General features: G+C 43.3%; 1 protein-coding gene across 1 annotated transcript; it reads right to left on the reverse strand.

Moving 5' to 3' along the window:
- Positions 1-420: 420 nt before the first annotated feature.
- LOC136506529 (uncharacterized) lies at positions 421-9,377 on the reverse strand. The gene is made up of 2 exons (XM_066501450.1): positions 9,254-9,377; positions 421-2,391 (listed from the first exon to the last, which is right to left on the reverse strand). Exon 2 carries the CDS (start codon positions 2,363-2,365, stop codon positions 479-481), a length of 1,887 nt encoding a protein of 628 aa, XP_066357547.1. The 5' UTR covers positions 2,366-2,391; positions 9,254-9,377; the 3' UTR covers positions 421-478.
- Between the last annotated feature and the right edge of the window lie 16,795 nt (positions 9,378-26,172).

A 26,172-nucleotide genomic window follows, 5' to 3' on the forward strand; every position in this document is an offset into this window, starting at 1 on the left:
AGTCGATAGCCTCATTGAATCGGCTCTCTAGCCGTATATTTGGAACTGTTTGGTGCAACACCGACATGTTCCACCTTAAATTACTGATAAGATTTTCTTTCCTTGTCAATTGTAGGTCAAATTGACTGGCACGTCGTTGGGTTTTCAGAATCGACTGGTTCTGTGTTGAAGCCAAGCAGATCTCTGGTCTCGTTCCACTCAGATCTTTCGGCTTACTATGTGTTGATCACATCGCCATATTTTTATGTCAACCGGAGCTAAATTGCAAATATCACTCTCCACCTTGGAAGTGGAAAGGCAGGGTCTCCATAGTCTTTAATTCTGTTTATTTAGGCAAATATTCACATAAACGGTGAAACCTCCCCCTCCCCCCCCCCCCCCCCCCCCCCCCCCCCTATTTTAATACTAGTCTTTTACAATTAGCTGACTTTTGCACAGTTGTACTACAATGGTATTTTAGTGCGGTATCTTCATAAATTCATTGACTAATTCTTGCTGCACAACCACAACTGCCGCCGCAGAAATGGCCATCTAGGCGATCATATTGGATCGCCTCCACATCACACTCGAACAACCTGATCGCACTCTTTAGAGTTGGCCTCTTTTCTGCATCTTCATTTAAGCACTCAGATATCACCTTTGCAAGATTTTCAAGATGGCTACAAAATTTCACATCCAAGAGCTTCTCTAACCCACAATTTCTAATATGATTATTAGGTACCTTTTCCCTTGTGAAGAGTTCCAGTAGAACAACTCCCATACTGTAAATGTCCGCCTCCTTAGTCAATACTCCACTTTCAGGAAATTTGTGATCCATATAACCATTGTTCTCCTCTGTTTCAAATCTTTCCTGTGCAGACTTTTTCATAGAAAAATAAACAGAAGCGCCAATGCTTGAAATTTTTATTGGGACATTCTTCAAAAAAATGCCCTGGGGAATATCTCCCACAAGTATGTTCGAAGTTCTGACATCTCCATGGGTAATGCCTAGTGAATGCAAGTAATCAAGACCTGTAGCAATAGATATTGCTATATGGAGACACTCTTCAGAGTTAATTATCCAGTTTTTGCAACTATCGCCAAAAAGGATGTCATGCAGGCTCCTCTTAGAAAACTCATAAATAAGGATTGGCATGTTACGATGATCTAACCAGCAGCCCTGAAACCTAATGACATTCTTATGGTCAATTTTTGACTGCAGTACCATCTGACGGGAAAATTCCTCCATTGATTCATCGTGAACTTCAAATGACATCTTTATTGCAACAAATGGCATTCCGTTCATGTCTCCTTTGTACAACTTTCCCATAAAACATTCAGTTGGAATATTCTTGAAGTAGCTCGTCACCTTATATATTTGTTCATCAGTGATGAATCTTGTAAAGCCAGATTCTTTCAAGAAAGACTTCAACCTTATCACCATGAGTTTTTCTTGCTCTCTTTGAAGCTTCTGAAGACATTCAGAGACATCTTTCATCTTTGGCCTTTCTTCTAACTCGAACTTTAAACACTCGAGTGCAAGCTTAACAATTCCATCAAGAACCTTGATATTCTCACTAGAAGCGATCTCTTTGTCAAAAGAATCATGAGTTTTAGCATGACCAAAAGATTTTGCAAGGAAATTTTTGTTATTATCAATAGCCTTTTTTCTTGTGATGAGCTCTAGAAGAACAACGCCAAAACTATAGACATCACTTTTTGTTGTTAGGCACCCAGTTTGACAAAACATGGGGTCTATGTAGCCCATACTTCCAATAACATATCCTGTGTATTCATCTGAACCCATGGAAAGCAACCTTGATATTCCAAAGTCAGAGAGTTTCGGCATATACTTGTTATCAAGAAGTATGTTCTCTGGTTTAATGTCACCATGAAGGATCGGATGACTCTGAGAGGTGTGCATGTAAACAAGTGCTTCTGCTACTTCTGTGGCTATCTTTAAGCGTCTGTTCAGGGATAGGGGTATTTGTTGGCTTGAATTCTTGCCGTGCAGAAGGTCAGAAAGATTTCCATTAGGGACAAACTCAGTTACTAACATTGGAGCATCTGCTTCTATGCAGCAACCCAACAATCTAACAATATTTTTGTGGCTGAATTGAGATTGTATAATCACTTCTTTTGTGAACTCCTTCTTGTTTGCTGTAAAGATATACTTTTTTACTGCAACTGGACGGCCGTCGTCAAGTCTCCCTTTGTACACTATGGAGAAACCTCCTTTTCCCAGAATAGTGTTGTAGTTGTCTGTTATGCTCACTATTTGTCTTTTTCTGAAGCACTTAATGTTAAGCTCGCTATCTGCCTTTCCCAGTACTGAACCAGCAAACTTAGTTAAAAATAATCGGAGTTGTCGATGTTGCTCCTCCATATTCTATCACAAGTTAATCCAATTGTCTGGAATAGAACTATGTTAATAAATTGGATGGCAAAAGCATCTGGTGCAAATTTACATAGTCACATTTGAGACCCAAACTTGCATAGTCACATTTGTAAATTCAAACATAGGGTTATAGATACATCCAGCAACCAAACACCAACTCTTTGCATTCTATTATGCTAGCTTAAGATAATGCTTCGTAAGGCCCAATGTAGGCTCAAGCTAGTGCAAGTGAGCAATAACACCCATCGCAAGACGTGGTTTGATTTCCATTGGCGAGGTGAGGGACGAGAGAGAGAGAGAGAGAGAGAGAGAGAGAGAGAGAGAGAGAGAGAGAGAGAGAGAGAGAGAGAGAGAGCCTAAGACCCATAGAGAGAAACTCCAGCTATGATGAAATCTAGCCTTCCCGATCCACCAAAACTAGGAGAGTACCCTCATGGTGCATTCGCCTTCCCCCTATCCAAGTTTAACGGCCAATGAGCGGTTGTAGGCTCACCAGGGCGCCCTTCCATGGGGGAGCAACTCATTGTTGGTGATGCATTAGGGTTGGCGAAGAGGCAATGAGGGATCACTAGGGAAGTCACCAAGGCAGTACAACACAAAGGAGGGAGTGATCTGGGGCCTCGTCCTGCTACTTGGATTAACAAAGTGGGATCATGGATAAGAGAAAAAGCGACAAGCGGAGGAAATTTGAAGTGTGTGGGCCACCCTCCTAGAACATCATTCAGATATTTATTTTGGAGTGTCGTAGATATGACCCCTGATAATTATCATGGAGGACATAATTGGCTCCTTGGACATAGGATGGGCCCGGCCGACTACATGGAGTCTAGAAGACATCTTGTGTACCCAATAGTGAAAAGAAGACTTAATTAACTTGGGCACTTAGTAAAAGTGCATCTAGATCCTAAGTGAGTTTTGGCGGATTGAATGAAAACACGGTTAAGGGAGTAATATACTTGATGATATTATATGCAAGTGTTTAATCCCAAGTTGATCGTTGTATTTGGGCTCAAATAAAGCAAATGACATGCAAATGAAAAATAAGTTCAAGATTAATGAAATGAATGACAAAAGAGAGACATGGATGGATGTATATCAAACAGTCTCACACATGAAGCTTGTTCATACTATGGTTTATTGAAATTAGGACTTCATATAGTTGATCTAAGAGCAAGCATAATTATTAAATGAAGAAGGGGACATGACTATGGATGAATCACACATAGAGAGCTTGCTAAATCAAATTAAGAATGTTGATATTGGATTTCATATTCATCAAAGAGCAATGATAGGTTACTTGATCACACTAATCGTTTTCATATATCCAAGGATGAAGAAAATTGATCAAGGTCATTGCATTCCAAGAAAATAAGACATCAAAGTTTGAATGGTTTCAAGATTGATATTCAAGTAGGCACTCAAGAAAGAATCATACTAATGAAGAAATGGTTTTCAACTGAGTGGTCAATGTTGATTGAAGACAAGGTATGACTTGATGATGGCTCTATTGTGTGAAAGTGGCAAGGAATGAGCTTCAAGGGGATGATGAAGGGCAAATGACGGCTTGGCGGGCGAGGTACCATGGATAAGGTGAATAAGAGAGTACTTACATAGAGCCAATGTACTAATCAAGCTAATGGGGAGTAATGTTTTGTGGAGGATCAAGTCATTGTAAGATGACGAAATGACATTTGGATGAAAAGCATAGTCTTGATCATATGATTGGAAAGGAACACATGCTCACAGCAATGGAAGTGTTGAAGACCTTCAAAATGTTGAAGATTGAAGTGACAACACAATTTCAAGAAATAGAGGCTCAAGTGTGGTTAAATTGTGTATCTTTGACCATGAGTATAGGTATGGCGTGCTACCAAGAGATAGACAATACTAGTTACTAAACAATGCCTAAAAGTGCTCAAAACAACTTATGAGAGAGACCCAAGTGATTAATGCTAGAATTAGGATTTCGTGGGTAGTTGCTGGGAAAACTGGCCATCCAGAATTTTCAAAATAGTAATGGCTAGTTCTAGAAAACCGACTAGCCTAGTTTCTGAAACCGGCTAAGATGGTTTTCATTGACTATGTCCCAACAGCTAATTTTTGTGTGAGCCCTATTTATACCCGTCCCATGCCCCTTGGGCTAGCTGTTTATGCTTTCTAAAATAGCCAAAACTTCATAATGGCCTTGAGAGCTCTCCCAATCCTCTATTTGTTGGAATTGTCTGTAAAGTGAGATATCATTTGGACTAGAGAGTGAGAATTGAGTTGCGAGAGTTTGTGTGAGAACTTGCAAACCCATCCTAAGCCTTGAGTACTTTTGTAATATTGTCAAGTTTCATGGCGAAGCACTTATTGCTCTTAGAGGTTTGCTCCTAGATGGCTAGGCGTCACTAGCGAGCATCCAACATGTGGAGTGCCAGGGAAAAAATTGTGCGGGCTGTGATCTCACCCCTGGAAGGGAAAAGACTAACTAGTGAATCAAGGAAATGAAGTGGTTGAGAGCAACAGGCCAGAGCTTGACCGACTGCTCATGGCTTCCATAGCAGAGACATAGGGTCCTAGTGGGACCTAAACTTCGAAACAAATTGGTTTCTCTCTCTCTCTCTCGTTTGCTGAACATTTAAATTTTTATCATACATTTGTGCTTCCACTTGTGTCTACTTGGTTGTGCATGTTTGTCAGCATAGGGGTTGTGTGAACCTGTCAAGAAACATATGAAGAATCTACAAGTTTGGTTTTGGGTATAAGAGACGTGGGGGAGACTAACATTGTTTGCAGGCTCACTGAAAAATCAGCCTAGCCGTTCTGGAAACCAGCCAGGCTAGTTTTTGTAGTCTACTGAAGCTCCAAAACTAGCTAAGATAATTCTGGTAGACTCAGTGTAAATTGCTCAAAATTGTTGGATTTTGTTTTTGAACCCATTCGCCATCAACTCAATACTTTTACTCGGTCATGACGACATGAAACACCGAGGCACCAAGGCACTCGAAACACTCAGACTTCACTACTACAGCAGAGATTTCTAGGGGCGGCTGGTGACCCTCTAAACCGTCCCTAATGAAGGATGGCTACAAATGCCAGATTTATAGGGGCAGTTGACTAGCCGCCCCTACAAATCAGTTTTTTAGGGGCAGTTGAATATTTGTAGGGGCGGCTGAATATAGAGTTATTCCTATAAATTATTTTCTAAAAATTCATGAATCCGAGCCAAAAAAATACGTTTTTTTAATTCGGGAGGCCCCTAAGGGTTAACCAAAGCCTTCATTTTTCCACGTAAAATCATGCGCTACATGGCTGCTGGGGCTGCTGGGGTTCGAACTCGTGACCTTAGGTTCGTAGGTTCCCTCCTCTAACCACTCTACACTACTACAAAAACAAATTTGCGCAGCGTTGCGATAACGCTCTCCGCGGCGGGCTCCTATTTTTGCCCGCTGCGGTAAATCCCACGATTTACCGCGGCGGGCATTTTTTATTTACTGAGGCGGGCACTTTTGCCCGCCACGGTAAATCGATTTACCGTGGCGGACCTCTTAATATGCCCGCCACGGAAAATACCTATTTTCCGTGGCGGGCATATTAAGAGGTCCACCACGGTAAATCGATTTACCGCGGCGGGCATCCTATAAAGCCCGCCTCGGTTAAGGCCGAGGCCCAATAGGCCCAGGGCGAGGCCCGTAGCGGGTACTGGTATAAAATGAACACTTAGGGTTTCAGTCCTCTTACCTCTCATTCCCCTCCGCCGCCCTACGCGCAACAGGTCCCCGTCCAGATTCATCCACTCCTCTTCCCCTTCGTCTCGGTCAGCTCCGCCCCTTTTCCCCTTCTCGTTGTCGCAACCGCCGCCCATCCGGGGCTTGGATTGGACTTCCCCCACTGCTGCTGGTAGGCAAGGAACCCCTTCCGCTCTTCGCTCCGACGGATTTGCTCGTTCCATTTGTCTCTGGTAGAATCTGTTCGCCTACCGCTGCCTCGAATCCGTTTGTCTCCGGAGCAGCGATGGAGCACTAATACTTACAATTTTCCGATGGTTTGTCATGTTCCTAGGTGGATGTGCCCTTGACTGCCCAGTGCCCGCCCACCCGCCCGCCTTCCCGCAGCAGCAATGGACGACGGGGACCTGGATTTGTCCAACCCGGACACGTACCTGTGCCCGACGCTCGGCACCGACCCGCCTAGCAGCTGCTCCATGGACAGCTACTTCGACGAGATCCTCAAGGACACGGAGCACCACGCCTGCACGCCGCCGTGCCCGGTATCTCTCTCTCCCTCTCTCTCCTCTCAGTACCTCCCTCATCTCTCTCTCGTAGGCGAGGAGCTGCGTGGCGCGCAGGGATGGGTGATCCACACGGCGGCGGATCCAGGCGGCCGCGTCGAGTCCCTACGACGTGGATCCACACGGCGGTGGATCCAGGGCGGCCGTGTCTACTCCCTGCTCCCACGACGTGGATCCACACGGCGACGACACAGATCCACGGCGAGACGGCCCCAACCTGCGGCAATGGCGCAGATCCTGCGAGGATGACCTCCCCGGCGGCAAATCCGGCAAGGTGGAGACCCCGGCGGCGGATCCAGCGAGGTGCGGTGGCGCCAGTATTGGGTTGTGAATGGCCTCGTCAGTGGGCTCGAGAATGGGCTCGCTGGTGGGTTCCTGGGTTTTTTTTTTGTTTTTTTGAAACGTTTAACCGCGGCGGGCATCCTAACGTGCCCGCCGCAGGAACTCGATTAACCGCAGCGGGCAAAGCGGTCCGCCGCGGGAAGGCCATGATTTACCGTGACCTTTTCACGCTGGCGGACGCGTTTGCCTGCTGCGCAAAAGCAAATTCGCCCGCCACGGAAAACGTTTCTGTAGTAGTGCTACCTAATAATCACTTGTGTCTATAATGTATTTTGGTTCCCAATATATTATCCTATACCGAGCATAAATTGATTGTTTGAGGCCCTAACCGAAATCAAATGAAAAAGTTTTCAACTACAAAGTTTTCTAACTTTTTGAGATCTACAACTTTCATTTTGATAGTTTCACCATCCGAGGTCGTTTAAAAAATTCAAATTTCAATTTTTTGAAAATTCAAACGCAGTTTTTCTTGACAAGATGATTTCAAATCAAAAGGTTGTCAACTACAAAGTTTCATAACTTTTTGGGATCTACAACTTTCATTTTGATAGTTTCTCCATCTGAGGTTGTTTACAAAATTGAATTTCAAATTTTGGAAATTCAAACGTAATTTTTCCTTAACAAGATGATTTCAAATAAAAAATTTATCAACTACAAAGTTTCATAACTTTTTGTGATCTACAACTTTTATTTTGGTAGTTTCTCCATCTGAGGTTGTTTACAAAATTTGATTTTTAAATTTGAGAAATCCAAACGAAGTTTTCCTTGATAAGATGATTTCAAATAAAAAATTTGTCAACTTCAAAGTTTCATAACTTTCCGAGATCTACAACTTTTATTTTGGTCATTTATTCATCCGACATAGTGGTAGCAACATTATTCACAAATGTTACATATCCCTCTTATAGTTTATGAAACTATAAGAGAGGTATGTAAATTTTATGAATAATGTTACTACCACTTTATCGGATTAAGAAATAACCAAAATAAAAGTTGTATATATTGATGAGTTCTACAACTTTTATGTTTCTGACTTTTTCAGCTGAAATCGTTTAGTGTTCCAAAATGACGTTTGAAGTTGTCATTTTTTTAAATTCAAAATTCAAATAGATAAAACATAGTCACATGAAAAGATGGATAAAATAATAGCTGTAAGAACATAATAAATTGATAAAGCATGATTTTTGAAAATTTTAGGGAAAAAATCATCAAATTTGAAGTTAGTATGAGGGAGAAAGACTAGTTACAAGTTTTAGCCAGAGATTAAAAAGAGAAATCAGAGTTCTTTGATAATTTCAAAATTAAATTTCAAATAGTATTTTGAAGTAGTAAATGATTTCAAATGAAAAAGTTGTAAATAACAAAGTTCCATAATTTTTTGATATCTACAATTTTTATTTTGGTCCTTTCTCCATCCGAGGTCGTTTGAAAAAATTCAAATTTTAGTGCTTAATTTTTATTATTCAGCATCTATTTGCGCCCCTACAAATCCGAATTGTAGGGACGACTCATAATACCAGCAGCCCCTACAAATGGATTTGTATGTAGGGGCGGCTCATTTGGCCACCATTTGTAGGGGCGGCTCAATATAGAGCCGCCCCTAAAAAAAAAGAGGACGTTGCTACAAATCGTTTTTGCAGTAGTGCTTGAAGCATTCAGACCCCAAAGAATTCTGACTCAGTCTGGAACATAGTTTGGCAAGAAGAGAAGCATTCAGAAGCCAAAGAATTCAGGCAGAGGTTATAAATTTGGGTAAGAAGAGAAAGAAAAGGTAGCTCAAATACGAAGGACTCGAGTGCTATATATGGTTGTAGATAAGACCCTGGATATCATCATGGATGGCATACTGGTTTCTTAGACATAGGGTGGGTCAGGCCGACTACATGGTGTCCCGAAAAATTCCGAGGTATCCCTACCACCAACGACTGATGTGATACATCATCCCCAAATCTTAGGGCAAATCCAACCTGTAGAATTCTACCCTTGGACAATAAGAGGGCTTGGGGTCCGACTATATAAGAGGGCCTGGCGTTGCAACTAGAACCAAGAGATAAATAATCAGAGGGTAGCTGCCGGATGGAAAATAAAGGAGGAAAGTGTCACCACTATAAACATGGAGGGCGCACGTAAAAAGAAAAAACCATGACCTGGTGACAATGCAGTCTAATAAAGCAAATTAAAGAGGAAGCACGACCGAGGGATTCAGAGATTATACACAACCAAATAAGCAAACAGAGGAGGCGTGTGCGGTGTGCCCATACCTATAAGTCTGTAATGACTGCAACTAGCCACGTCGACGGTGCAGAGCTAGCTTGCATGCGAATGCGAATGCAAGCAGTGGATGGATGGATCACTATCGGCGCCGCCGGTGATAGAGGAGCGTCGGACGCTCGCCGGCTTGCTGGGGCGGGATATATGAGGAGGTGGCCGCCGCAGATCTAGACGACTCGGGCCGCAGAGACGACTGACTTGACTGCGATGGTTGTTGTACCCGTGACCCGTCGTGTTAGTTGGGAAATGATAGCTGCAACTTTCACATGCAGACACGTTAACCCACCTAAACAAGGCGGCCATTAACAATGGCAATTGTCAACTGACATAAAATAACTAAAATCCAGCTAGGCGTCACACATAACGTGACCCGTCGTGTCAGTTGGGAAATGATAGCTGCAACTTGCACATGCAGACACGTTAACAAACCTAAACAAGGCGGCCATTAACAATGGCAATTGGCAACTGACATAAAATAACTAAAATCCAGCTAGGCGTCATTAACCCACCTAAACAAGGCGGCCATTAACAATGGCAATTGTCAACTGACATAAAACAACTAAAATCCAGCTAGGCGTCACACATAACGTGACCCGTCGTGTCAGTTGGGAAATGATAGCTGCAACTTGCACATGCAGACACGTTAACCCACCTAAACAAGGCGGCCATTAACAATGGCAATTGGCAACTGACATAAAATAACTAAAATCCAGCTAGGCGTCACACATAACGAGGACTGTGTTCTGGAGGAAAGCAGGCATGGAGATGAAGCGTTCGGAACAAAGGAATTCTCACTTCCATTCCGGAGGAAAGGTAGCAGTCCATGTACGTTTCATAGGAAATAAAACATCCCACTCTCATCCAAGGGAAATAAATCTTAATGCTCGCTCTCGTTCTCCTGCTCCTGCTGGATCCTGCGTTTGCGGTGCTTCCATGAGTTTGTCACAATGCTATGGCATGGTGCACTACTACAATAAGCATTTGTAGCGGCGGCTGGCGATTGTTTGTAGAGGCGGCTCGGCCAGCCGCTCCTACCATACCGTCTCTACAAATCATGTATTTATAGGGGCGGTTCCCAGACCGTCCCTACAAATCGTTTTGTAGGGGCGGCTAGTACAATACCTGTTTGTAGGAGCGGTTCAGTCTAGAACCGCCCCTACGGTACATTTTTTCACAAAAAAAAATCAAATTTACAATTCAAATTCGACCCGAACATATATATATATGGAGAGTATATTCAGTAGCCAGCTACCAAATAAGTTATTCTGTAGCCACCTCCATTTACGATAATTTTATATACTAATTTACGATAATGTCAATACATCACTACCGGAAACCGGCACTTTGCCGAGTGCCGGAGGCTTTGCCGAGTGTATTTTATCGGGCACTCGGCAAAGACGGTCTTTGCCGAGTGCCAAATAAAATACACTCGGCAAAAAAAAACACTCGACAAAATTCGTCTTTGCCGAGTGCCTTTTTTCTGGCACTCGGCAAAGATGTATTTTGCCGAGTGTTTTTTTTCGGCACACGGCAAAATGCGTCTTTGCCGAGTGCCTTTTTTCTAGCACTCGGCAAAGATGGAGTTTGCCGAGTGCCTTTGTTTTGGCACTCGGCAAAGAGGCATTTTGCCGTGTGCATTTTTTTTGGCCCTCGGCAAATCAGTTTTTCGAATCAATTTTTGAGGCCCTAAATGAATTCAAATGAAAAACTTTTCAACTACAAAGTTGTATAACTTCTCAAGATCTACAAAGTTTATTTTGGTCATTTCTTCATTTGACAAAGCGACAATAACGTTGTTCATAAAATCTACATCTACATCTCTCATATCTCTCATACTAGTTTCATCAAAGTAGAAGAGAGATATATAAGATTTGTGAACAATGTTAGTACCACTATGTCGGATGAACAAATGAACAAAATAAACTTTGTAGATCTTGAGAAGTTATGAAATTTTGTAGTTGGCAACATTTTGATTTGAAATCATCTTGTCATGCAAAAACGACGTTTGAATTTGAAAATTTTAAAATTTGAATTTTTCAAAAGACCTCGGATGGAAAAACTTCCTAAATGAAAATTGTAGATCTCCAAAAGTTATGAAACTATGTAGTTGACAACTTTTTGATTTGAAATCATCTTATCATGCAAAACTATGTTTGAATCTCTCAAATTTGAAATTCGAATTTTTCAAACGACCTCGGATGGAAAAACTTACTAAATGAAAATTATAGATCTCGAAAAGTTATGAAACTTTGTAGTTAACCACTTTTTTATTTGAATTCATTTAGAGCCTCAAACAAGTAATTTACTCTCAGTTTGCCGAGTGTCGTTTTTCTGACACTCGGCAAAGATGGACTTTGCCGAGTGCCTTTGTTTTGGCACTCGGCAAAGAGGCATTTTGCCGTGTGCATTTTTTTTGGTCCTCGGCAAATCAGTTTTTTAAATTAATTTTTGAGGCCCTAAATGAATTCAAATGAAAAACTTTTCAACTACAAAGTTGTATAACTTCTCAAGATCTACAAAGTTTATTTTGGTCATTTCTTCATTTGACAAAGCGACAATAACGTTGTTCATAAAATCTACATCTCTCATATCTCTCATATTTGTTTCATCAAAGTAGAAGAGAGATATATAAGATTTGTGAACAATGTTACTACCACTATGTCGGATGAACAAATGACCAAAATAAACTTTGTAGATCTTGAGAAGTTATGAAATTTTATAGTTGACAACATTTTGATTTGAAATCATTTTGTCATGCAAAAACAATGTTTGAATTTGAAAATTTTAAAATTTGAATTTTTCAAAAGATCTCGGATGGAAAAACTTCCTAAATAAAAATTGTAGATCTCCAAAAGTTATGAAACTATATAGTTGATAACTTTTTGATTTGAAATCATCTTATCATGCAAAACTACGTTTGAATCTCTCAAATTTGAAATTCGAATTTTTCAAACGACCTCGGATGGAAAAACTTCCTAAATGAAAATTGTAGATCTCGAAAAGTTATGAAACTTTGTAGTTGACCACTTTTTAATTTGAATTCATTTAGGGCCTTAAACAAGCAATTTACTCTCGGTTTAGTATAATATATGAGGATAGATAACGGAATGTAGACACAAGTGATAGTGTAGTGCAGTGGTAGAGCAGCAGAGACGCTAGGGAGAGGTCGTGAGTTCGAATCCCGCCGGCCGCGTTAGCCGCGGATTTTGCGCAAAAAATGCAGCGACTTCGATGGAGGCAGGCACGCGCTGGCCGGTTGCTGTCTCCCCCGAAAAAAAAATTTCGGGTTTTTTTGCTATTATTTTTGGGTTTTTTCGCATTTTTATTTTGCCGAGTGTAAATCTTTGCCGAGTATTTTTTCGGCACTCGGCGAAGTCTTTGTCGAGTGCCCGACAAAAAACACTCGGCAAAGTCTGTTTGCCGACTAAAATTCGCCGAGTGTCGACACTCGGCAAACCCTTTGCCGAGGGTTTTTTAGGCTTTGCCGAGTGCCCCTGGCACTCGGCAAACCTCCTGATTCCCGTAGTGCATAGGCCCCGTTCGCTTGGAGGAATCTGGATGAATCTGGAGGAATCTGTGAGAGAAAATCAGTCGTCAACAGTTCATTTTTAGCACCAGCCGAACAGGCCATATTTACGATAGTTGGGTTACTATAACACATGGGGATATTTACCATAACATTATAATAAACCACTTAGTAAGGAGTTATTATAATCTCGTAAATTAACATCGTAATTATCGTAACTCAAAGTGGCTACAGAATAAATTATTTTGTAGCCCGCTACAAGGTAGTAGTTCTATATATATATATATATATATATATATATATATATATATATATATATATATATATATATATATATATATATATATATATATATATATATATATATATATATAATTCAAATCTGACCACAAGCACAAGAGCATTATATAAACTACCATTACAAGTTCAATTCACAAGAATATATACAATCCATCATTAAATAGACATAATTCAGGATCATCATACTTGCTTGGATCATCAGACAACAACTTGCTTGGATCATCAGACAACCAGCTCATCTAGCTGCTCGTCAAGCTACCTAACTACACACCTGAATTGGAGATTGGGATCATCATACTTGCTTGGATCACCCGATAAATTTTGGTATAAGTAATGTAGGTGAGCTCACCATCTCATCTATTCATTTATAGAGACATGGTTATTGTCCAAAAACCATCATAGGCCAAGCATCCTGTAATAATATCTAAGTTTAGTGCATCATATTGGTAGAATGGAAGACTGAAACATTTTCATTTGTAAAATGCAAGATTGAACTCTAAAGCTAGCATGTATTTAACAATATAAATTTAGCCTTTTTTATCCAACTATTTACGGTCTCTTCGAAACATTTTTTAGCATGATTGGCGGGTGCTCTACAATTACTTGGTAGCACCTTTTCAATTACTCTACAATTCTGTGGACACCTGGAGCTAACTAAGTAAAAGCAGAAGCAGCATCAAAATGCTAGACCTGATTTTGCTTTAGCCCCAAACTACAAAAGGTACTCATAGAGCAATCAATCAAGAAGGATAGTGAGTAATTTTATTTTCATCTAGAATGAGAGGTTTTTTAGTAACCTGCACATTCTATCGTGAAGCCTCATCACAGTCTATCCTTATCAATGCACAAGGCACAAAGCACTTTTCACGGACTATTCTTGAGATAATTAAGTATACTAACCAAGAGGCACAAGACAAACTTACCAATGCAATAACTGGAGAGAACCAGTCACCTTTCATTTCGGATTTTTACTCCACCACTGGTAAACCCTCAACTATCATCATGGTTTTCAAAAGACTGCCTCCAAATTAAAGAACAAAAGAAGTGATTGATCAACAAATTAATTTTAACGCGGTAATAGAAACTTTGAAGTGTAGCTACAAAATCTAACGCTTACATGCATTGGCAGCATCTTGGTTAGCAGAGGAACTGCTAGTACTCTTTTTTTTCAATCTGCATAGGAGAGGCACATCAATTAATAAGTAAAATGGTCAAAAACTAAGTAACAAAATAGAAGAAAATGAGACATTCATTTACAGAGCCTTATAATTTCTGTATAGCATTCCAAACGGTATCACATAATAAGGCACATTCCATACTACAGTATCGCATAACGAAATGTTGTTTTTATACACTGAAAACGAGATATTTGTAATGCTCTGTAATTTAATAAGGCACATTTCAGATCACAGTATCAGATGACGGAGCATAAATGCCAGGAGGCTTACTTGCACCAGTGATTGCACGAGCTTGTATCACGCATGCATATAATTTTTTTAGCATTAACCATCACACATGCACTCATGCAATAGATGAAGACTAATCTAGTTAAATTAAACATGCTAGCATCACATGAAAAGCAACTAAAAGAACCATATCGTTTCTTAATCCCAACCTAATGGTACCTAAGATCATAGACCTCAGGTTCATCCATCTGCATTGAAACTGAGAGCAGTAATAGAAAATTGAAGCAAAAATAGAAAAAAAATCATAAGGACATGGCGCTTCACACCTGAATGCCTAAATCCCTAAGCACATACATCCGATCCATGAAGTAAAATCAGAACCAACATGTAAATGCAATTAATGGAGAGAAGCACACACCTTTCGTTTGAGGATTATCACTTTGCTGAGGGGAAATCCTCTACCACCTTCCTGTTTTCAAAAGATGGAAATGGAACCTGATTTTGCTTTAGCCCCAAACTACAAAAGGTAGTGATAGAGATCAATTAAGAAGGACAACGGGTAATTATTTTATTCATCTATAATCAGAGGTTTTTTAGTAACCTGTGGATGGCAACTCTCTTCTCAAAGCTAACCAAGCCATGAAGCAGATGGTAAAAACAACTCAAGCATTATCCAAGTAATTTCACCTTATCATACACACAGGACCAATGCCTGTGCAATCTCCATCCTAACTTTGATCTGTTGCATCCTCTCGGCAATAGGCAGGCACCTCCCTAGGTTGGCTGTGTACGTGACCACCAATCACAAGAATAATTAGAAGAGAATGGAATGGACAAGAACACCTCATCGGAGTAGGGAGCCATGGTGAGGAGCCGTGCCTGCTCTGCAACAGACAACTTCAGCCCAACCTGCAAGAAATGGCCCTCTATAGTGGCACCCACAGCTGGAAGCCTCCATGCCAAAATTAAAGGAGGAACATAAAAAAGAGCAAGGGCCAACGAACCTGTGCGGAAGCCGAAATGAACGGAGGAACACGTGCCCATGAGCGGAGGGAGGTGGAGCACTAGGGGCAGACACGCGGGAGGTAGTGGCCTGTGCCATCACTGGCCCACGGTCGTCCACCATGCCACTGCCGCCCTTAGCCTCCGGCGGCTTCGTGATAGGTGACCTGCGCAGATCCGATGGGAGGACGATGGATCCGGTCATGGAGGCACCGGATCCGCCAGATCCGCCGGGGGCCTCCGCCAGTAAGGAAGACCGAGCCGACAAGTCTAGATTGATGTCCATCCCGGCGCCGGCGAGGGAAGGGGAGGGGGAGCAAGAGAGGGAGCAAAGCACCTTAACCTGCACAGCGACTGGGCAGCAGTTGTTCCATGTCCAGCTCGCATGCGTCCCACGGCACAGTGGCGGCGGCCGGCCGGCGCGGCCCGCGCCCAGTCGGGCTGCAGGCGGCCAGCGGGCCTGCTCGCAGCGCCACGCTAGCACCGCGCCACCACGCCACCTCCGCATGGGGGCCCGCAAGCCATGACGCTGGGGCCACCACGCTGCCACGCCGAACCACCACGCTTGGGCCCTCCCGTGCCGCTAAGAGAAGAGGGAAGGAGGAGAGCGGACACAAGAGAGAGAGGGAGCCACCGCCGAGAGAGGAGGGAGAGGGAGAGGCGGATGTGGATGCATGAGAGGGAGTTAGGGTTGGAACCATTTTTTTGCTCGGGTGGGAAAGAGTGGCCGAGGTGGAAGAAGGTGGCTGCTATATATACAACGGGCCGCCCCTACAAATGGACACAGCAGGGGCGGCTGGCGACTCATTTGTAGGGGCGGCTTGTATTACTAGCCGCCCCTACTGTGCCATTTTGTAGGGGCGGTTGTTGTGCTGGAGCCCGAGCACGCCACTGTAAGGGCTGCTTCAATGCCAGCCGCCTCTAAAAAAAGCTCCGTTACTACAAACTGTTTTTCACGTAGTGGTGGCATGGCCGACTCCGACAACCGGAGTGCATGAATGCTCCACAAACCTCAAACCAGTCAACTTGCAGTGGTGGTTGAGGAAGTTATTGTCATGCCATAGCTGGCGCAAGAGACAACAAATAGTTGTAGCACCGAGTTTTAAGGACAAAACCAGATGCACACCATATGTGAGCCTAGGAAGTCAAATCTCATATATAGCTACAAATAAGGGTAATATCAAAAGAAAATGCTTAAATACATAGCATATTAGTATAAAGATTATAACCTCAGAGTATAGACAGCGGAAAGACAACTCCAATCTTCAAGCGAAGACTCCAAATCCACAGGGACAACTGACTGGTTGATCACAAGCCTAATTACCTCCAAACTCTAGCAATCTGGTACCCATCCGGGATTTTACCAAAGATTTAAAAAGTTAAGCAAGCGTAAGTACATGTCGTACTCAACAAATATAACATGGGGTTCATGAGGCTCAAAAGGCTGACACTGGTTTAACTATGACTAGCTTTTAATGAGCCATCTTTTAGCAATTGAGTAGCAACAAGTTTATCACAAGCCCGTATAAACATATGATCAGGTAAACATGAATAATGAATAGCATACACAATTAATCATTAGAGAGCATCTTTTTCATCAGTGTTTATCATCATTAACCATTATTGATCATCTATTCCGTAAGGGTTCCAAGGCCGCTCGTGACCGTGAGCACGACTGATATACCAGTTTTACACTCTGCATGGGTTGTACACTTTCACTGTGAGTCATGATTTACCCTTTCGCCCAAGGTGGCCAACCTCTTGACCCACTACCAAGGAAGGTCAGCAGGGTTCACTATGAAGCATTTCAAAGGTTCGTCTAACAAGTTAGGGCCGCTAAGGTTTCCCCAACAGTAAGCATGAACCCCCCCTCCAAGGAGTGACTAACAAAATACAAAGAAACCAAAGTGCACCCTCTTGGCAGGCCGAGATTATACAAACCGGAGCCCCTCTTGCGCTATAAAGGTAACCTCTAACAAGCTAGAAAATATCCTCATACTGAGCTAAAGCCAGAGCCATATAGCCCTCACAGCTGTATTGTAAGTCTCGAATGATCACTTACAGATAAGTCATCAGGGAGAGGAATCTAGAGCATTTAGAAAGTAGCTAAACACTCCAGCCCCCTATTTCCATGTTGCTAGAAAGCATCTTTTAGTGTTTATTGCATATACCATTAGTCAAGTTACAAGATCACGGTTTTGGTTGAGCACTAGCATCAAACTATCCAATGCAATAACCCAAAGGTATCAAGGTACAGGGTAACAAAGTACTAGGAAATCCTTAGTGGCAGTCAAGGTAGACACATGCAGCATGAATTAAATGATTAAAGGTGTATAGGACAACAAGGAAGATCCCATGCTATACTTGCCTTAAACACCGATCCTTCGGTAGGCTTTAATCTTCAACATTCTTCTTCTTCTTGATCACCACGTATATCTCACCGACTGGACATGATCATAAAGCACCACACAAGCATCCATACAATCATACATGAAGCAAACAATAGATCTAAATTAGAACAGTACACCAAACATAAAATCAAGATAAAAAGTTTGTGAAACGAATCTACGTCTCATTACGAACACACAGACGTGAAAAACACACTAATCGGAGCTACGGTTGAAAAGATACAACTACCGATAGATTTGCGTTATACGTGGAAAAGAAAACTATATGATTAATTTATTTTAACTATATAAAAGCTTATATAAATTGAATTAAGTCAAATTTAGATTCGAATTATAAAACTAAAGTAAAACAAATCATATTTTATTTACAAAACCCAGTTGCATAATTATTAATCAAGATATGATTTAAACCATGAAATTTCAGAAATAGTAATATGATAACCACTATTACTAACGCGTATATCTCATTGCTATGAATCTAATGCAACTTGAATGGGTCAAAACAGAGCTAAAACGCAGAAGATATGAAATAAACAAGATTTCCTTTATTAAAATAATAGATTAAATCTAACCTCATATTTCAAAAGTTTAAAACATATATAACAGTAGTATGAACATGTAGATTATGAAATTACGAACCTAACGCAAGTTGAACGGGTCAAATCGGAGTTAAAACGGAGAAGTTATGGCTAAAACAAAATTAGTGGCAAAACTGTAAATAGGTGAAAACGTATTTTGGATCTAAACCGAGGAAACTACGCTTTCCAAAGAAGAAAACGGATTCTGAAAAAGTGATATGTACTACGGGTTCAATAATAGAAAAACTCAAGGGCTCTTTAGCAAAAATGTCTGCGAAGGGGACCGTTGGATCTACTTTGGACGGCCGAAAACAAAAGCAAGGGAGAGAGAGAGAGAGCGCGGCTAGAACAGTAGCTTGGCGCGACGGTGGCCATTAACGGCGACGAATAGCTCGCCGGCGTGCACAGGGAAGTGCCTACGAGCCACGTTTCGACACGGGGAAGGCACCGGGAGAGGGAGCGAAGCACGATGAACTCACCTAGAAGGTTATCGTCGATGGAGATGGCTTGGTGAAGGCACGAGGCCGGACAGGGCGGACGGTGACCACTTGCAGGCATTCGGCAACGTCTGGTGAACAACAGAGAGCAGCAGAGAAAGAGGGGAAAGCGTAGGAAGCTTCGTACCCTCGACACGGAACTCGGCAGGAGTACAAGAGCGTCGGGAAAGCAACGACGGTGAAGGGCTGCAGCGGCGGGTGACTGGCTCCTCGGCGAGATCCGTCGTAAGTAGGACGGTGATGCTAGTGCTTGGGCGATGTTGCACTAGGGTTTGGGGAAAGCGGCGCTGGTGCGGCTGCTATTTATGAGGGGCAAAAGCATGGCGCGCAAGGCACGGCAGAGGATGGGGCAGCGACAGACACTCGGACGGCAGCGGTGGAGTCCGTGTTGCTCACGGGTGGAGGTGGGAGATGGAGCTGACAGGCGGACCCAGGCTGTCAGCGAAACAAGGCGGGGGAGGGCGCTTGCACGGCAGCTTCGGAGCTAGGCCGAGCGGAGAAGCGGAGCTGGGCCTTCGGGCAAGGAGGAGAAGGGCAGCCCACGGAAGCTAGGAAGAGGCAGTTGGGCCACAAGAGAAGAGAGAGGATTTTCTTCTTTTCCTTTTCCATTTTCAAACCGAATTCAAATATGAATCAAATCAAATTGGAATAGGGTTTAAAATACAATTTTCAGTTTAAATAAAAATGAACAATTTTGGGTAAGTTCCCAAAAATAAATTTTACAACTTTAAAAAAAATACTTTTATTTTCAAATTCTCTTTTTCTTTGTTTTCTTTTTCTTCACAGCCATTTTTAATTTCATTTGCAAAAACAATTTAAACCACTCAATCAAATACATCAAATGCAAGGGCATGTATGCACAAACTTGTTGCTAAACCTTATGATGAATTTTAATTTAATGAAAAAAATTTATTTCCCTATATTTCATGAGCACAAAATTCCAAATTAAATCATTTTAGCTCTATTTCCAAAAAATTCAAAATTTAGGGTGTTACAATAGTGAAGAAGAAACTGAGCAGCAAATGGATAAGGAATAAAGGAGGGTGACTCAATGGACAAGAGCAATTGCTGTGTTTGCTTATGCTTAGGGGGAAAAAGAGAAAGGGCCCACTTTTGGGCCCACATGTCAATGTGTTGGGCGAAATATTGGTTGTGCTTTCCCTCAAAAAAATATTGGTTGTGCCACTGTTTTTACTTTGGTAAATAACACTTGTTGGTTCTTATATTTTGGTTCCTGCATTCCAAACACCTCTTCTAAAAGTTTTCTACGATTTCCAATCCTATGTTCTGTCAAAAACCCTCATACCTCGCTCATGTGTTTTTTTTCCTATTCCTGCATTTTGCAATCATCCTTTTTTCTAAACAGGCACGTTTCCCATACGACTGGTTAGAAAAAACTCTAAGTCCTGTTTGGATTGCAGCCTCGCAGGCAAGCTCCCCGCTAGACAGCCATCCTAGCCCTAGGCGCGAGAAATCGTATGCCTGGAGCCGCGCTCACGCCAAACAGCTTTGCCTGGGTCTGACCCAAACAAGCCAGTACTTGGGTTTGTATAAAATGTTAGTAACATTTGTGTATGCAAATATGTTTATCATGAAAATAGATTTAACGATCTATCTAATCATACTAATTTGTACCATAAATATTAATATTTTTTTATATATTTGGTCAAAGTTGATTAAGTTTGACTTCTCAGAACGGGAGAATGACAATTTAAAAGGACCGGATGGAGTACTTATCAGTCTTTGTCGGCACCTACAGGATAGAGGATTATGACTAGGTATGGAACTCGTCATACCTCAAATTCCCGAGTCCTGCCTGACTTCCGCCATTGTTCATTCTTAGCTCCGGTGGCTGAAGAAAGAAGATGAGACTCGGTCACTTTGGCTGTAAGAACGGTTCATTGGGCTTTTCTTGGGGTGACCAGTGTGATTTCCGTAGCCTGAGCCCATGTGCTTTACCTCCATCTGCAGCTGATCGATCCCCACGTCCTGCAGTATTTTTTTCAAGAACGCGCATTTGCTCGTATTTTATTAAGAAGGAGTTTAGAGTATAAAAGCCCAAGAGATTACTCTGAGGTACCGTAGCCTTCTCGGAGCGGATAAAGGAAAAAAACGGAAAACCGAAACGGCGCACGAGCTTGTGATTTACATGAAAGGATTTTGCGACCAGGCGGCTGACGAACTAACTAGCTGCCCCCCGCGACGAAGAACATCGACAGCGCCGAGAAACCTGCTGCAATCCATGCATCCGCCTCCTGGATGACGAGCTGGTGCAGTCAGTGCGGCAGTAGATGCGCTCCATCGAAAACACGCCGATTACGCTCCTTTCACAAAGACCATGCGACAAACATGAGAGCTGAATTGAAGCTCTTGCGCAGAGATGATGGCGCATTGGCTCTCTGCTGCTGCCACCATACCGCCAGGGTGTCATCACCATTCGGTGCCCAGTGTTGTAGCCCCACAGAACTGAGCAGACGAAACCAGACCTCGCGACTGCAGTGGCGAATCTGGATTTTAGCTTACGTAATGCCGTCCAAAAATTTTCATATACAATTCGATAAATCAATTTTAGCAATTCGGTAACAATTGTAAATTTTGCAATGTGATTTGGTAAATTCAAGGAATAGGTTGAGAACATCCACTAAATAAAATATAAATAGTTCAAATATAGGCATAAAAAGAGTACCAAAGACTTACAATTCAGAGCAGGGCGGAGGGCGGCAGCCGGCAGGCACCAGGGGCCATGGCGGCAGGGCCTCACCAACTCGACTCACCGGTCTGCTGGGCGTCAGATGTGGATGGCGTGTTCCTCCATGGCTCCGTACTTAGATTAGGAAATTGAAACGTCGTATACAGAGTCGGAGACTCAGAGCGCATATACCGTATGGGTTCACTTGCCGAGTGGGCCGCGTTACATGGGCCTCCCGTCATCACATGATGGTGTTCAGGTATGTTTTTTCATTTTTCTTTCCTACATACAAATACAGCGTACACACTATACTATGGCCCTATTTGGTACAACTTACAAGCTGCTTATGACCAAAATAAGCTGAAATCAATAGCTAAATGCCACACTTTTAAGCAGCTTATTCTAGCCACGCTTATTTCCACAGCTTCCATTTGTACTAAAAAACAGAAGCCGGATTAGACCAGCTTATTTTGACCGCCGCTTTTACTCTATTTATGCAGCTTATCTGATAAGCGCTTCCCAGATATGATGTACAAAACAGGGCCAATATAGTGTGTGTGTGTATATATATATATATATATAAGCACTACTTGCTGCCGTTCTGCAGGGTATGCCGTGCATACCCGGCATACCCTGTGGCTCCGCCACATTCTCGTGAACGAACCAGGGATCTACAATCATTATGTGGATGAGCTTCTCCGGCAGCCTCTCCCTCACCACCCTCTTCCTCTTCTCCTTGGTCTTCTTGGCACCGGCCGGCTGGGCCTCCTCTTCCGTAGTGGGCTTCGTCGCCGGCAATTGAGATCCTTCCTAGGGTTCCTCTTAATCAGGTCGTTGTCGTGGTCACCCCCCTCCGACGACGCCGACGCCGTTGGCTCCTCGTCCTCTTCCACTTGAGGTTACGGTGGCCACGGTATCCCATGGCGCGCAATTGCCGCGATGGATGGATGGATGGAAGGATCGAGCGATGGATCGGAGCGATCCCTAACAACCTCACCTCTCCGCGGTCTGGTAGTTCGCGACAAAGATGTGGCGACGGCTAGGAAGCGAGATCGATCGAGGAGGCGGATCCGAATGGAGTTCGGAGAACATATATGGCACGCTTATCTCTGCGGAAATGCACCTCGATTCTGAATCCAAGTCGGAGCCTAGGCGGTGGCTGGGCGGCCTGCGCAGTGCCAAAGAAACACTCGGATGGATGGGTTCCAACCGAATGACTCAAGCGTGGTGTATGTAATTTTACTTACGAACACCACTAATGATTATTTGAATTTTGCTAAAAAAACTAATGATTATTTGACATTTCCATGTTGACGAATTTTACCTTCTTTTTAGTTCAGCATGATTGCAAAGTTGTTTTCATGATCTAGTGAAGCTCACCTTTGGGCATTTTCCTCTCTCTCAAGAGCATGCTAATCACCTCATATTACTTCAGTTCTCAGCATGAGGCTCATGCTGAATACATTGAGATAAAAAGTTTGGGATATCATGCAACCACATACATTTAGAATTTAAAATCAAAGCAAACTTGGCTGTATAGTGCGCAGCTCGTTTATCCGGTTGTGCTTTTCACTCTGACGCGTGGACCCTGATAGTGGCTTGCATGAGATGGAGATGAGCCCATTTCCAGCCATAGATAAGTGCCATGGCCCGATCCATGAGTCAGGCAATACGACATATCTCTCTCACTTTTGAAAGGGATATCAACGACAGAACACACACCATGGCATCCTTAACAGAAAAGTAAAAAACAAGCACAAGCTGTAGTGGCATCTTCTTCGTGACCCGCAACGCCTCGACGCAGAACTCTCCGTCTTCTCGCAAGCAACAGCAAATAGGAAAGGACAACCTCCATAACCATCCTCTCGAAGATGCATCAGTCTTTCATTAACAGAGGCAACCAACATAAGACGGTCGCTTCCGTTAGTGGTTAACAAAGACCATCTCATAAAGTGACCGCCTTCATTAATCATCTATTAACGGAGGCAGGCATCGTAGGAAGACCGTCTCGTTAAGGGATCATTAATGGAAGTGGTCTCCTAAGGACGCCCGTCTCCGTTGATCTTTTAATGGATACGGTCACCTTAAAGTGTACGCCTCCGTTAATGGAGGATTAACAGAGGTGGACTTCTTAAGGCTATCGCCTCTGTTAAACTTTAACATGGGCGAGCGCTTCTCTCTGGACGACCCCCTCCATTAACGAAGATGATGCCCTATTGCGCCCGCCTCCGTTAATATAGGGGGTTTGTCTCCCAAAATCTGCTTAATTAGTAGTAGTGTATTAATTGAACTAGAATGCCGGACTCAAATGAACCACTCTGATTCCACTTCTAGATATAGTTGGCCAAATGGGCTAGGACCAATGGGCCGGCACTAGCATGGCTCGAATTAGCACAGCACGTGCCCATCCTAGCACGATGCACGATGCCCACCGTGCCAATGCTAGCAGGGGCACGAGCTTAGCCCGCAGGGCAGCATGACACGACACAACTTATTGGGCTGCCACGATGGGGCTCAATGCTTTCCAATCATTGATTCTCTCAAGATGAACCACGACCGTTGGATCACAAAGAACATCATATATATAGGCTACTCCCTCTAAATCCTTAACTCTCTTTCTCTCTACACTTGTCGCGGTGCCTCCTTTCCTCCTGAGTCCCGTCTCCCTCTCGCTCAGTCTCTCTTGCATGCAACGATGACTCATGTGCACGGCTTTGCGACGAGGCGCGATAGCGGGGGTGGGTGAAAGCTCTAGTTTGGTTTTGGTGAATTGATGAAACCCTAAGTGCTAACCCTTTTACTCTAAGTGATCATGAGATAGGGTAGCACATTCCAAGTGGTGGAGCAACTGATGATGATCATGTTGGTGGTGATGGCCATGGTGATCAAGTGCTCGGGCTTGGAAAAGAGGAAAGAGAAAAACAAAAGCTCAAGGAAAAAGTGAAACTTGATAGAAGCTTTTATGTTTTGGTGATCAAGACACTTAACGAGTGTGATCACATTTAGGATAGATAGCCGTACTATTAAGAGGGGTGAAACTCGTATCGAAATGCGGTTATCAAAGTGCCACTAGATGTTCTAACTCATTGCATATGCATTTAGATTCTAGTGAGTGCTAACACCCTTGAAAATGTTTGTGAAAATATGCTAACACATGTGCACAAGGTGATACACTTAGTGGTTAGCACATTTGAGCAAGGGTGGTGAAGTTTGGGGTCACAAGGAGAAGTCTCAAAGTGACCAGACTCTATTTTGGGCAGTGATCGGACCCTGACCCCGCGTCCGGTCAGTGGCGCGTAGTGAAGGCCGTCCTCGGTCCTTTGACCGGACGCTAAATAGTAAAAGTGACCAGACGCGCAGGGCCTGCGTCCGGTCAGGGGTGATGTACGCTGACGTGTGCTTCGTTGCTGAGCCAGAGAGGCCCTGACGTATGGGAGCGTCCGATCGTGACTGAATGGACGTGTCCGGTCATCAGAAATCATCTCTGGAACCTTACTGGATGTAACCTGACACTGCGTTGCTGCTCGGAGCGTCGCGTCCGTTCACTCGGTGTTGTTGTTGGCACACGCGGGGGCTATCTATGCATCGGCACGTCCGGTCTCCTTGGCCGTGCGTTCGATCGCTCTTAACCGCGCGAGGAAGGCTGACTAGCCGTTCGTATCGGGCGGCGGTGGTTGAATGGAGGCGACACGTGGCAGCGATCCAGTGATTGGTCGCAGGGTGCTGAGCGTCAGGTCGTTTCGACCTGCGCGTCTGGCCACCCCGAGCAGGGCTCTGTGATGAGCCCAACGGCTCTATTTCATGGTGGCTTCTATTTAAGCCCCATGGCCGGCTCTAGCTCACTCTCTTAGCCATTTTCATTGATATAGCAACCTAGTGAGCTAAGCCAAAGCCCTTCCACTCATCTCCATCATTAATTCATTATCTTTGTGAGATTGAGAGTGAATCTAAGTGCATTGCTTGAGTGATTGCATCTAGAGGATCTTGGTGATTGTGTTTCGCTACGGGATTCGCTTGTTTCTCTTGGTGGTTGCCACCACCTAGACGGCTTGGTGCAACGAGGATCGTCGAGCAGAGGAAGATAATTGTCTCTGGCTCCGATCGTGGTGATTGTGAGGGGTTCTTGACCTTTCCCCGACGAAGAGCTAAAAGGTACTCTAATGGATTGCTCGTGGCTTGTGGATCCTCATCTTGTGCTGGTTGTGCGACACCCGATTGCAGGTTAGGCGTATGATGCCTATTAGCGCGTAAACCTCCAAGTGAGTGAATCGCCACAACGGGGACTAGCTTGCCGACAAGCAAGTGAACCTCAGTGAAAAATCTTGTGTAATCATTGTCTCTGAGGATTTCTATCGTGATTGATTGATTGTCACTTGCCACGGCGGTATATCTTTACTACCTCACTCTTGTATTTACATTCCTAGTGTAGCTAAGCTCTTTAGTGTAATTAGTTTTGAGAGCTAGCTTGTGTCTTGTCTAGTGGTTAGTGAGGCTCTTTAGTTA

Source organism: Miscanthus floridulus, chromosome 15 (genome assembly GCF_019320115.1).
Source record: "Miscanthus floridulus cultivar M001 chromosome 15, ASM1932011v1, whole genome shotgun sequence".
NCBI lineage: Eukaryota > Viridiplantae > Streptophyta > Magnoliopsida > Poales > Poaceae > Miscanthus > Miscanthus floridulus.